Source organism: Elgaria multicarinata, chromosome 5, assembly GCF_023053635.1.
Source record: "Elgaria multicarinata webbii isolate HBS135686 ecotype San Diego chromosome 5, rElgMul1.1.pri, whole genome shotgun sequence".
Classification (NCBI taxonomy): domain Eukaryota; kingdom Metazoa; phylum Chordata; class Lepidosauria; order Squamata; family Anguidae; genus Elgaria; species Elgaria multicarinata.
In genome coordinates this window covers 42517983-42532378 of record NC_086175.1, presented here as the reverse complement: position 1 = coordinate 42532378, position 14396 = coordinate 42517983, and the positions used below count along the sequence as shown (strand labels likewise).

General features: G+C 41.9%; 1 protein-coding gene across 1 annotated transcript; it reads left to right on the top strand.

Moving 5' to 3' along the window:
* Positions 1–3668: 3668 nt before the first annotated feature.
* C5H2orf49 (chromosome 5 C2orf49 homolog) lies at positions 3669–10589 on the top strand. The gene is made up of 4 exons (XM_063126220.1): positions 3669–3830; positions 6628–6794; positions 7841–8210; positions 8929–10589. Exons 1-4 carry the CDS (start codon positions 3702–3704, stop codon positions 8983–8985), a joined length of 723 nt encoding a protein of 240 aa, XP_062982290.1. The 5' UTR covers positions 3669–3701; the 3' UTR covers positions 8986–10589.
* Positions 10590–14396: the final 3807 nt, after the last annotated feature.

Genomic DNA, 14396 nt, shown 5'->3' with positions numbered 1-14396 from the left:
ATGCATTCACTTCATGCATCAAAACCTTACACCATAATACATTTGTCAGCCTTAAAGGTGCCACAAGACTTACCCTCTCTTTTTCCCATTTAACAGACTAACACAGTACCCCTGCTTCTAGGTAAATGCATTAGGATTGGAGTGTGACGCATGTGAAGAATTCCTATTCTTACACTATATGCCTATGTATGTCTACTCAGAAGTAAGCCCCATTGAGTTCAATAGAACTTACTCCCAGGAAAGTTTGTATAGGATTGCAGCCAAATAAACACTGTTACATGAAGACAAAAGACAAAGAGCCACAATAGGGGGAAATCCCAATACAAGGGGATTTTTTAAGACCAGCCAAGTAATGGACATCAGTAAGATTCTGTAGCTATCGCAATAACTAATGTGTTGGGCGTATTTAATTCAGGTAACACTAGTTATTCCAGTTTGATGGGGTGAGACAAGCTCAGAAAGCAGAGCAAAGGATTAGTAACCAGTACAGCAAGTTTCTGGGTTAATTATTTCTATGTGCTGGAGCATTAAATTGTTCAGTATCCTGTGGTTGTACTATGAACTCTTCAAGCCCTCCACGATCGATTTTATGAATACATGTCCTAGACATGAATTGAGTAAGAACCTAATCCAAATATATTACATCATTGTCTAATATAATTAGGTGAAATTCTATTCTCATTTACTTTGGTTATATACTACCCTGAATATTTGTTAGAAAGGTGGAATAAAAATGTCTTTTGAGTACTCTAGAACTCTTTATCATGCAAGTTCAGGAGTGGGGAGCTTCCAGCCCTGAAGTTTCACATCTAGGCTGCAGAGGCTAGCAGGGCGTTGGGAAAGGAAATCCCTATTATCTTCTATCATTGGTCTGGTTCAGACAACACGCTAAACCATACTGCTTAACCACAAAATGGTGTTAAGCAGCATGGTTTAGCGTGTTGTCTGAACCAGGCCAATGATTGGAGATAACGGGGATTCTCCTTACTTAGTGTGCTGCTTGCCCTCCCAATTGCTAAGTGCTTCACCCTTTTATGAGCCCCTTCCTCAATGAATCTACCTTTTCACCGCCATTGTCACCAGTTGCTATTGCTCCTCCTCTTTCTCATCATTGCTATCGCTTGCCTGCCAGGTAGAGAGCAAGTAGGCAATGTCATCTACTACTACTCCTTCTATTGTCTGGGCCAGAACAAGAAGCAAGTGAAGTGGGTTGTAATGGTGAGGAGGTTGAGGGGGAGCAGTTCCAAGGGGCTCTTGTCAGTAGGCCCCTTGCTGGGGTCCTTTGAGAGGTGCCCAAGCATACCTACCCTTTCTGCTGTCCCTGGCGAAACAGACTGGTTCCCAGCTAAGCAGAGAGCAGAAGTAAAGAGAAACATGATAGTCTTTATATAAACAAAACCAGATTTAGATGGTGCATGAAGTTAAAAAAATCTAGTGGTTAGACAGAATAAGGTAAATTATATTTAAAAAGTCAAAAAGCCAAACATATTATATATAAATTTTATTGCATATATATTATGTGAGTCAATGTGTTAAATTCAAAAGGAAATAACACCTTAAATGCAACAATAAAAAGACACTATTATAACAAGCAAATAAAAATGAAACTTTTGGTTACAGAAGCTAAGAGATATTGCCAGCCCCCAGGTCTACATGACCATCGTATCCAGAGCACTTCCAACCCGGATGTTGTCTTAGTTCGAGCCAAACACTCCCTAACTTTCCATTTCGTCCCTTCTCGGTCCCCTTACATACACATCTCCGGATTCTCTTCCCCCACCACAGAGATAGAAAAGTTAGAATAACATACAGCTTAAATTTCCGGTTTCAAGAGCATTCACTCCTTCTCAGGGCGGAAGTGAGCGCTGACCGATGAAAACAATGGATATTGTCATTACCTCTTTTTGAGCAGTAAGGTATCCGTCTCCCCACCCACCCCTGAAAAAGGTTGCAGTAAAGAGAGACGTTCATTCTCTTTTCTTATTTCTTGTGGGAAATGTTGTGGTTATTGGGTTTTTTAAAATAGTTACTTTATTTATTTATTTATTTATTTATTACATTTCTATACCGCACAATAGCTGGAGCTCTCTGGGCGGTTCACAAAAGTTTTTACACTCACATATATTATACCCCGCCTCTGGGGAGCTCAAGGTGGCTAACAACAGAAATCATATATATTATATGTACGTGTGTGTGAGTGTGTTCTCCCACACTAGGGGCCTGGACAAAATGCAGCTGGACAGTGATCTGTCAGGGATGCTTTAAGGTGGATTCCTGCATTGAACAGGGGGTTGGACTAGATGGCCTTAAAGGCCCCTTCTAACTTTACAATTCTATGATTCTATGTTAACATTTAAAGTGCAGTGCATAAGTCAACAGAGTGGAAGGCTTCTGCAGGCAATTGGCCCCTGAATTTGCCTGACAGAGGGTAAGCGTGCAATCCTATACATATTCAGACAGAACAAGTCCTACAGCTCCCAGCATTTCCCAATTAGCAAATGCATCAGATTACACCCTAACAGAATAATTTAACGAGCATCATCACACGGGGGAAATTGCGTTTCCTTACCGTCGCTTCTCCGCCTGTACATTTGTCCCTCATTACTTTTTCTTTTAAAAGAGGAAGTAAACAATGTGCATGTGACCCATTCAGTGAACCGTTTCGATTGCGCTGCTTTTCTTGAACACAGCAGGAGACAATGGCAAGTTCTTTCTCAAAAAATAAGTTGGACTTAAGGGGTGGTGGTGGTGGGTTATTTTTGTCGTGGAAGAAGGCTAGAAGGGGTGGGAGGTGCACAGGACACAGACGACATCGTGAGAGGGATCCGTGAGTGCCCAGCAATGAGCGTGCAGTAAAACACTAATCTGATGACGCCCACGGCCTTTGCTGCAACCTGAGGGGTATTTCAAGTGCAGTATTTTTAGCTAGAAATTCAAACTAGTGCCATTTCAAACCTGCAATATTAATCGTGAACTACATTGCAGGACTATCAAAAGCTACTCTTAGCTCAACTGTAATGTAGGGATAGCAGAATTGGACAACACTGTTAGGTTGTTGTGTGCTACTCTGATCCCAGTCTTGAAATAAGGTAAAACTAGACTACATTGCAGGGCTGTCGTAAGTCAGTCTCTTTCAACTGTAGCAACCCCATACAAATATGGCGGTAACAGCTGTATTTCCATCAGAATGTATACTGGCATGGCTATTTTTAAAAATGTTTTAGGGCGCAATCCTATGCATGTTTAGACAGAAAAAAGGCCTACAACTCCCAGCATGCTGGCTGGGGAATGCTGGGAGTTATAGGCCTTTTTTTCTGCCTTAACATATATAGAATTACCCATAAAAATATCAGCGGTGAAAAATACAGTTCTCTCTAACGGGAAATTAGAAGGCACAGGAACTCCCTGTTTGCTGCTATCTCTCTCTTGTTTGGGGATGGGCACGCTGGTACAACAAAATACAGATTCATTGGTTTCTATTGGCTGCTCTCACTTTCTCTCTGGGGAAGATTTTTTTTTTAAAGTCTTCTAACTTCAAATCGGAAACTTCCCATCTAGAGAAAGAGATCCGAGCCTCTACTTTTTCTTATCTCTGTATTGTACTCCCCCCCCACGCCCTCTCCGTCGCAAGAATTGTGGGTCACCGGAAAGAAGCGAGGGAAGGAATACTCAAGCGGCCAATCAGGATCGCGCTCGGAAAGATGGCGGCGCTCGGGGGCCGGGAGCGCTTAGCTGGGGAGGGAGCCAAGAGCGGCGCGAAGATGGGCTCGGACCTCCTGCTGCATCCGGAGCTGCTCTCGCAGGAGTTCTTGCTGCTGACTCTGGAGCAGGTAGCGAGCCGTGGGAGGAGGGGGGGGGGGCGCCCTGGCGAAAGGGGCGGGGCAAAAGGGACCCTTGAACAGCTCCCGGGTCCCGGGCGAATCTTCCGCGGCTCTGCGCCCCCTTGGAGGCACCGAGGCCGAAGCGCCTCTTTCCCCTCGGTGCGTCGCGTCGCATCTCGGGTTGCCAAATGAGCTGAGGAAATCCGTCTTGGCCTGCTCCTCTGCCTTTAACACCAACTGGGCCTGTTAAGATCCGCAGGGGGAGTTTTTCCACAGCATTCTCACCTGTTAATGCCAGCTGCTGCTAAAGGCACAGGAGCCAGGGCCAGATGGGGAAAGGTTGGCAATCATGACTTTTCCAGAGGCCCTTCTAGTCGCCTCTCAAAAATTCTTAAGGGCCTAATACAGGGCACACTCCTAGCTTCCTGGCAGATGTGCTGGTATGCAAAACCACCAGTCTGTTGCATTCATACTTAATATTTCTAGTATGGAGTAAAGAAGCCTCTGCTGTTGTTGATAAATTTGTTGCTCTCTAGCATATTTGTGAACAGGACAGGATTTATGAAGGCGGCATCCTCCCTACCCTATGAAGAAATCACTGTTACATTTGGTGAACAGGTGAATCTAGGTTTCTTTTCATTGTGCAGGCCCATTGATTGATTGATTGGATTTCTATACTGCCTTCCTGAAGCTAAACAAAGTTAGGGTGACCCTATGAAAAGGAGGATGGGGCTCCTGTATCTTTAACAGTTGCATAGAAAAGGGAATATCAGCAGCTGTCATTTGTATGCATGTAGTACTTGGTGAACTTCCCTCTTCATCACAACAGTTAAAGTTTCAGGAGCCCTGCCCTCTTTTGTATTTCATCACTCTATTATAGCTCCTGCAGCTTTAACTGTTGTGATGAAGAGGGAATTTCACCAGGTGCTGCATGCATAGAAATGACACCTGCTGAAATTCCCCTTTCTATGCAACTGTTAAAGATACAGGAGCCTTGTCTTCCTTTTCATTTGGTCACCCTAACCAAAGTAATTTACAAAAGATTCAGAAAATAAAACCATAATAAAATAAAAGCATAGTAAAACCTTAAAAATCACAGAAAGGCAATGGGTTGGCAATTGTGTTGTGTGGATACAGAGTGAGAGAGAGATGTTCAGAAATGGGAAAATGGCTAGCATGGACAGCCTGTGGGACTTCTTATTAGCATAAGCAGCTTGTGCCATCAAGCATCATCCCTCCAAACAGTTCCCAGGGTCCACCCATTTTCTCTCCATGACAGCACTTACCAACCCCCAAAATATTTTTGGATGGGCATCGGAGGCACTGTTTTACAGTGGTTCCGGTCCTACCTACAGGGTCGTTTTCAGAGAGTAGCATTGGGTGACCAGTCCTCGGCCTCCTGGCAATTGAGCTATGGAGTGCCGCAGGGCACCATCTTGTCCCCAATGTTATTTAACATCTATATGAAGCTGTTGGGAGCGGTCATTAGGGGATTTGGAGCTAAATGCCATCAATACGCTGATGACACGCAGCTCTATCACCCTGTGACAACTGAATCAGGTGAGGCTGTGCAGGTCCTGGACCAGTGCCTAGACTCAGTAACGGGCTGGATGAGGGCCATTAAACTGAGACTGAATCCTGGCAAGACGGAAGCCCTGTGGGTGTGTGGTTCCCGAGTCCGGGAGACAGGCTCATTGCCTGTTCTGCATGGGGTTGCTCTGCCTCTGAAAGAACAGGTTCGTAGTTTGGGGGTACTCTTAGACCCATTTCTGTTGTTGGAGGCTCAAGTAGCCGCCACGGCTCGGAGTGCCTTTTACCATCTTCGGTTGGTTCGCCAACTACGGCCTCTCCTGGACAGGGATAGCTTGACCACGGTGGTACAGGCATTGGTAACCTCAAGATTGGATTACTGCAACGTGCTCTATGTGGGGCTGCCCTTGAAGCTGCTCTGGAAGCTGGAGCTAGTGCAGAATGCTGCAGCTCAGCTGTTGTCTGGAGCTGCCCCTTTCCAGCATGTAACTCCTCTGCTGAGGGAACTGCACTGGCTGCCTATTCACTACCGGGCCAGGTTTAAGGTTCTTGTACTTGTGTACAAAGCCTTAAACAACTTGGGACCAGGATACCTGAGAGAGCGCCTTCTCCCTTACCAACCTGCCCGGTCACTGAGGTCATCCGAGGGCCTGCTCCTGGTGGTTCCACCTAGATCCATCCTCTGATTGGAATCCACCAGGGGAAGAGCCTTCAGCGTGGTGGCACCCCTCCTGTGGAATTCCCTGCCTCTGGAGGTCAGGCAGGCTCCAACCTTGTACTCCTTTCGGCGCCTCCTGAAAACATCTTTATTCCAAGAAGCCTTTCTTTAACATGCAGCCTTGGATTTCTGTGTTGTTGTTTTTTGCTTCTTTTGAAATTTTGTTTTAACTGTTTTATTCTGTTTTTATTTTCATTTTTATCTTGTACACCGCTCCGAAATTTTTCAATGGGGAGCGGTATATAAATAATCTAAATAAATAAATAAATAATTTTAAATTAATAAAATAAAAGGCTGTTGGAGTGCCTCCTTATGTTGAAGGTAACACCACAACTCTTTTGGAGTGAGAGGGGTGAATTGTGGGGAAATGGAGTAAGTGCTGTGAATTACAAAAGCAGGCCAGCATTATTATTTTTTGGTGCCTCTTCAAATTCGTTCAGTGTTTAATGAAGATTAACAGTATATTTTCAGTGATGAAACTTTTTTATTGTGCTATGGGCATTCATTATATATAGAACATCTGTAGTCATAATGATGTTTTTCACTGCTTTTCAACAGAAGAATATCCCAGTTGAAGACGAGGTGAAGATCAATAAGGATGGTCTTACTGATCTCTATGTTCAGCATGTCATACCATTGCCTCAGCGTGACTTACCAAAAACTAGATGGGGGAAACTAATGGAAAAGAAAAGAGGTCAGCAAGTGTTGAAGCATGACATCAAAAGGTAATTCTGTTTTGCTTATAGTTCTTGGATTCTCCTGAAGGTTTTCTGAATATTTTGGCCAGAGGTTTTGATGAATTTAGTTCCTCCAGATGTTTTGGCCTACAGCTCCCCTCACCACTTATCATTGGCTATGCTGGCCAGGACTGGTAGGAATTACAGGCCAAAACATCTGGAGAAGCTAGATAGGCTGATGCAAGCACTTTCCTGCTTGCCAATAAACAGAATTGAAGAAGTGATTCTGGTCACTGTTAGGTTGGATTGAGATCAGCTGAAAGCATCTCTGCCCTGAAAAAGCCACTTACACAAAATTTCTGAGGCAAGTAAAGATACTTCCTAAAATGTAGTAAATGGAACCAACCACAATGCTGAAGGAAGGGATACAATTTTGAGGGCTCTCGGAACTTAGCACAAGATTGGATGTTGCACATCTCCAAGCCATGGCATGGAACTCAGATATGTAACATTTGAATTTTGTTGTGTTCTGGCAGGGAAAGAGAGAATTGAAGGCTTCCTCTGTTGATTTAGCATACTTTAGGAGTTCTGTAGGATATAAAGAAACTTTGAATGAAGTAGCATCTCCTGCACTATCCAAGTCCTAAAACTGTTGTGATTTTCAAGTAGTAGAAATAAATATTTGTTTCTCTGCTACTTTTCATTCTAAACTATATTTGGGGGGATGATTAGTTTAATATTTAATATTAATATTAGTTTAATATTTTCACAGTTCTTAGTATAGTAGGTAAAATGTGCATTGCCATTTTGCACTAGACTAATTCTGTGTCAGTTTCAGTGTGTAAGCCCACCTCTGGACTGTAGCCCATGAGACACTTCCAAGAATGCAATAAGGCCCTTGGGCCAAAAATAGTTCCCCACCCGTGGTCTAAAGTGCTGACCTAAGTGCACAAACCTGGAGAAAAGTTCTATTGAAAGCAATTGGGCTTGTTTCCAAGTAGTGCGTTTAGGATGGTGAAGATCTACAATGACTGTGTGATTTCATTTGCATTTATGTGTTACTAAGCATGTTATGTTACCATTTCTTTGTTCAGCATTGCTGCTGTTGAAAGTCTAAGGAAACGGCCACTCATTGTATTTGATGGTAGCTCAACAAGTACAAGTATAAAAATAAGGAAGACAGAGAATGGAGCTGTTGATGGTCTAAAACTTCTTACAGCTGGAAGCACAAGTACTACTTGTAGGAGACTGTCTGTTCCTTCAAATTCTTCAACGTGCATGTCTTCCTCCACATTTTCACCGGACATTAAAGTGGAATCTAGGATTATTGAGGCAAAGCAGAACAATATTATAATCAATAGCAATATGACGTCTAGTCAGAAGTCACCACCGTTGGTGCCTACAACAGGAACTACTGTTGTGAAATTAAAGAGAGCTGCTCCAAAAGAAGAATTGGATGAATCAGTGAGTATATTCTATGGCTTGATAGTCTGTTTTCTTTAACAAAGTACACAAATAAGCAGTGGACAGCTCTGGTAATAGTCATGTAAAACAGGGATGCAGATTACTTGCAGTTATCCATATTCTATCTCCCCACCCCTGCACCCCTTTTATAAGGTAAGTTGCCTTAAGGAGGTTCACAGAAGGGAAGTTTCCCATCCCCTACTCTCCCGTGAAGCCACCTCAGCTTCCTGAATAAATTCTCTGGAGGGTGGATTGGGTGGATTTTCATGTGGTTTGGGGTAGTTTCCCCCATCACCATCACCACCACTGCCAGCAGCCCCTTGCACCCCATCCTATATTGTTCTGGAGGAATGCCTGACTCCAAGGCTTTTGAGGAAGGGTGGGGTTGCAATTGGAGGTGACGGCAATCTTTCCGGTCATGAACTTCCTTGAGTTAACTTGTCTTAGGATATTAGGATCCAAGCCAATATTTCCAATATACCACTCAATATACCATTTCAAATATATTGCTCTGTAGGAATCTAAAACATTCTCATGTTCAGATTAGGAATGGAAATGTCTGATCATTTGATTCTTCCTCTAGTTAATATCATTAAAAAAAAAAATTAGCCACAAGATGGCAACAGAAACCATGATTTGAATATTGTGCCTTTTTTTTTTAAAAAAAGAAAGATTTAATACAGGAAATTTAACGTTTATTTCTTTATTTCCCCCTCAGAATGGTCTAAGGCCTACTGAATCAAAAAAGAAGATCCAGCATGTAACATGGCCATGAACCCACAAAGTCCTGGAAATGTAAATAATGTTCAGTCTTCATTTCAGAACAGATAAGTCGTATTGAACAGGGTTGCAGATTGCAGTGGATTCATCATAGCGTTAACAATTCCCCAGTATAAAGCAGGCACCATATTCTCACCCATCACCTTAAGAGCATTTCCTGTATTGCACTTTTGAGTTACTTCTCCTTTTAGTGGTTGGTTTTGGTGAAACAAGATTGTCCTGCCAGCCCTCCTTTGGAATTCTCAAGTATATTGTAGTTCAGCCCTTGCATGACTTGTTAGAGAAATTCTGTGTGAGTTTATAACTATTCATGTTCAACCCTATAGCAGTATTGACTTCTTAAGTAAATACGATTGTATTTAGGTGGTGTGGAAGACTGTGCTTCCCCATTCTGCTGGACATCCCATGGTAATTAAATGGATCTTGCACAAAACAGTTCTGTTGGTGGAGCTAGAAAAATATTTCAATTTCCTGGGTGCCGATACCAAGTGTTTAGGAGACAACTGGACTTTTCCAGCCTGGCTGTGAGGCTATTATTACCTCTTACAGATGTGATTAAAAATAGCTGAACTGTGTAATGTCTTTGCTTCAAATTGAAGTTCTTGTTATAACTGAAGATAAATGGATTTCTGTTGTCTTTGGAGATACACAGATGGAAGCACACTAATAGGCTGTGTACAGAGAGTATTTGAGAGAAAGGTAATGCATGAACTAGTGCTGTTCTTTCATACAGTACATGCATAAGTATTTTATACAAAATACATGTATATTTGTGGAAGACCTTGCCTGCCTGCTTAGAAAATGCCTGCTAAAATTCAGGAGAAAAGCTAACATTTATTCCACCTGTTTGGGCAGTTTGAAAAGAGGTGGCAAATTTATTGCAAAGGGGGAATAAGGCTTGGCTCTTTTCTGTGAATAAATGTGGCAAATTTCTCTGAAACCTCCCTTGTACCGTGTGAAAGCCGTCTGAGCTGGGTATAATGGTTAGGATCATGTTCCCATGTTGAAAATAGCACTGCATCCTATACAGAAAAGAAGTTTCTTTCCTGGAATGCTCTGAAGATGCTGGCCACATCTTGGCGGTGGAACAGTTTATTAATTTAATTTTAAAACTTGTAAAATTTTAATACAGTTGGTATGAAAACATTGTAAAACCAAACATGATTGTAAGGATCACTCGTTTTACTGAAAAACAGAGGTCACAATCCAGCCAATATTGAACACATGTAAACTTTATTGATTTTAGAAGGACACCTAAGTATATACTTACCTTTTTCTCATTGATATTAATAGGATTTAAGCTACACTCCTACCTCAGAGTAAGTCCTATTGAACATAATGGGATTTGTTTCTGAGTAGACATGTTTAGGATTGTACTGCTGGTGTATAACTTCCACTAGATCATGCCCAGAGACATCTTTGAGCACTTCAAAATAGAAAGAATGGCGCAGTTGAAGTGTATTTGTGTTTGCCTCTTCCTAAACACTTGTGCAAGTTTTGTATTTTAGTACAGCACACTTTAGTTTTGTGTATTTTTGTATCTGAATAGTTGTCTTTTTATTAGCCTTACCTGATTTAAATAAATTGAATTCAAAGTGATCTCAAGTTGTGTGGACTATCTCCATGTTGCAGTTTCATCTGCTTCGAGGGATTGATTCAGTGGGATGGAGTGTATGTACTGCAAAGGTAACCATCTATGTAAGTGCTAAAAACGTGAAGCTGTGGTTCATTAGGGTATATCTAGCACCAACTGGGATTTTAAAGTGTTTTTTAATGTATAAATGGCATAATGTTAGCCCTAGTGCACTGCAGTTATCTCCTTAAAATGTTCAAAATTTCTTAATCTTGGAATTCTTAATCATGGCTTGCCTATATTATTTTTTAATAAGTGTACCCATACAGAATTGTAAAATTGGTTTTGGCTGGGTACATTCTCTTTTTTATATATGCAATTTGCAGCATACATTCCAAATAAGCAAGGTTCCCCCCCCATCCATATTATTTTTTCTTTTCTTTTTCTTTTTATCTCTTGAACTAAACAATTATCTTGTACTGAAATTGAGCAATATTACTCACTTTTAACTTCAAGTAAAGAGGATGATGTTCACAAACTCCCCATGGAAGGTAACTCACTCTGCAGTGAGCAAGTGTTTCCTACATGAAATATATATATACACAAACCAGAGCTAGTGTATGGAACCCTAAGGACTTGTTCACACGACCATTTTTTATGAATAGTTATGTGGTGAGGCAACTATAATTGGTCTTAAGAAAGTTTCAGGTAAGCCAAGATAGTAGCTCATCACATCGTGAAAAGCTTTCAATATCAGTGTTTATTATTAATAATATTAGTAGACACACACAAAAAAGTCTAAAATCCTTGATCCCTTCTCTTTTAAATGGTGTGAAACACCATACTCCTGCAGCAGAAATAATGTGCAGGTGCAGCCCAGTCGGTGTCCAGCCTGCGAATTTGGGTTTCCTATGTTATGACGCCAAAATAGATTTTACCTGGTGGAGAATCCCATACAGATGCCATATCATATTGGTTAGATACCACTTGGGTAACGTAACATTACATTATTTGTTTATTTAAAAGACATTTAATCTGTTTTTTTAAGGCCAACAATAATGAGGCTATACATATCTCCCTGGGGATGGAGTTTCAAGCTGTGGGGCCAGCACTGAGAAATCCCTCTCCCTAGTACCCACCACCTAATGACTCTTGTGGGTAAACCAGAGAGTAGGGCTCCTTGGATTAAATTGTAATGCTTGGACAGGCTCATACAGCTGTAGGCGGTCCTTCAAATAATGTAGGTCCAAACCATTTCGGGCTTTAAAGCCCAAAGCCAGCACCTTGAATTTCGTCCAGAAGTTGACAGGCAGCCAATGTAAATAGGAGTGATATCATCTGAGCACCTGGTTACTACAAGCATTCTTGCTACACATTCTGAACCAGTTGCAGTTTCAAATTAGGGCTGTGCTCTGCCTCGGACAAAGGCCCCGAACCTGAGCCGAAGCGGGCTGATTCGGCCCTGCTCAGCTCGGTTCCAAGGTGGTTCTGGTGAAGTACAAGGCAGCCCAAGTTTCGGGCTGCCTCTGCGCTTTGGAGCTGGCCCTCAGCCGGTCCCTTACCTGCTGCCATCCACTGCTGTCTGCCTTCACCACCACCTTCTTGCAGCTTCTGGTGCAGGAAGGTGGCCTACTTCCTGTCATTTGTGTCGGCAGCACTGGAAGCCACCAGAAGCAAGAAGGCAGACGGCGTAGGCAGCAGGTAAGGAGACTTGGGAAGCCTTTTCTGGGTGCCAGCTGGTGCAGCCTAGAGGGCCCAACGCAGGTTGGGCAACCCCTGAAGCAGCCCCGAGCCGAACCAGGGCTGCTTCGGGGGCTCCGAGACGGATCGGGGGGTGGGTACACATCCCTATTTCAAATCTTCAAGGGCAGCTTTGTAGACTGATATTTAAACAGAATCTCTTGGGTGGCTGAAGTTAAGACTGATTCCAGGTAGGAGAATATTAAGGCTGCAAACCTATGCAGACTTATGCCCCATTGAGTTCAGTGGGACTTAGTTCTGAGCAGACGTATATAGGATTGCATTATAAATCGTTATTTTTGCTTCCATCTGGGAAATATAAGAAGAGATCAATATTGATCTGGAGTTATCTTCTCATGGTTTGTTCCAGTGCCATATTAGTTCAGCATCCAGTCCGTCTGCAGCTATATATGATCAGTGTCTTCCATAAAAAATATGATTGGTAGGAAAACAGGACCAAACAGTACACACAGCTTCAAAGTTTAACAGGTGTTATTTTTATGGTATTCTATTCTGTGTATTGTTTTTGTAAGCCTTCTGTGTTAATTACTGGAGAGAGTAAGAAAGATAGTAAAGTTTCATTTTTCAGGAAAATAGTAAATACCAGAAATAAGTTTGCACAATTCTTCCCAGAAAAGAATAGCCTGGCAAAGCTAATGTCTTCATGAACAATTATATTCCAGGCAGTCCTTTCAGATGTTCTCTTATAGAGTTTGAGAGATTTTGAATCTGTATTAATATCCCGGATCCAAATTGACCAGGATCCAAACAATTGCTTAGATGAGTCCAAAGGCCAACTCCCCACCCTTGACTGTACCACCTCATGCTACTTTTCATAATTCCCTCCATTCAAAATTGTTTTGCTATGTCACATGGGCTAGCTATCATGAGACATTCAAGCCCGAAGCCATCTTGGATGCACAGAATTAATTATGCGTTTTTTTGGACTCAGCTCACATTTCAAAGAGCTGGAAAAAAATGCTACATGTTTGGTCAAGTGGATGACTATCAACTTCATAAAATTGGACACAAGTTGAAAATGAGTGTTGAACATTCTTTTTTTATGACAGGGCTCAAATTCATATTGACAAGTGGAGTTCAGGCAAGGAGCAAGGATACTACTCTTGGCTACCTTATCTATAAGCTAGGAAGAAAAAAACTTCCTCCCCAAATTTTGTCAATACTAGTAATGTAAGCCTAAAGATACTAATCTGCTTTTGGGGCTGCAGTCCTATATCTACTTACCTGGGAGTAAGCTCTATTGAATTCAATATGGTTTACTTATTCAGATTTTTTTCTGACCATGGCTTGAGGTTACTGATGGTATGAACACAATGAACAATAGACCATGGGACTGTTCACACAACACACTAAGTCACACTTAGTGGTTGAGCATGGGTTGCTTTGAACCATGGGTTGTTTTTTGAACTGTGGGTTAGTGTGTTGTCAGTAAGCAGCAATGGTAGCCTTTTAACTATACCGTGTGGCTTATTTAGCCACCTTGAGAAACCATGGTTTGTTTCTGGGTTGTTCAGGGTGGTGAAGAAGCCACACGGCATAGTTAACAAGCCAGCCTGGCTGCATTCAGACAACATGATAACCCACCCTGTGGGAAACATACTGTGTTTAGACAACACCTTAACCCATGGTTTAACAAACAACACACAACTGAAAACAAACTACACTCAACCACTGAGTGTGGCTTAGTGTGTTGTGTGAACAGACCCATTGTAAACTATCCAATACACGACTGAAAATATTTAGAATTGTAATGGAACTGCTCACACTTAGCATTATTGCCTAATATTAAAGAAAATGTGGGCAATTTTCAGTCTACACATGGAATAGCCAGCCTTTTTGATGTTACTTTATAAAAACACCCTTGTAAATACGGAGTGCTTCTATTTTGTAAAGGTTTCACTGAAAATTGGCTGCTACTAGAAATGGTCAAATTTCCTTTTTATGTGAAAGTGGGGAGGTGTTTTTTTCCCCCTGTTGAAATGCATTCATCCTTTTTAAACAAAAGGGCTTGCTTTAAGCTTTACCTTAAATTCTAACATTTATTAAAAGTAAATGTTAAAACATGAGCATTC

Coding starts and splice junctions, on each gene's coding strand:
- C5H2orf49 (XM_063126220.1), top strand. CDS start 3,702: ATGGCGGCGCTCGGGGGCCGGGAGCGCTTAGCTGGGGAGGGAGCCAAG. Junction 6,795..7,840: donor TTGAAGCATGACATCAAAAG/GTAATTCTGTTT, acceptor TTCTTTGTTCAG/CATTGCTGCTGTTGAAAGTC. Junction 8,211..8,928: donor AAGAAGAATTGGATGAATCA/GTGAGTATATTC, acceptor TTTCCCCCTCAG/AATGGTCTAAGGCCTACTGA.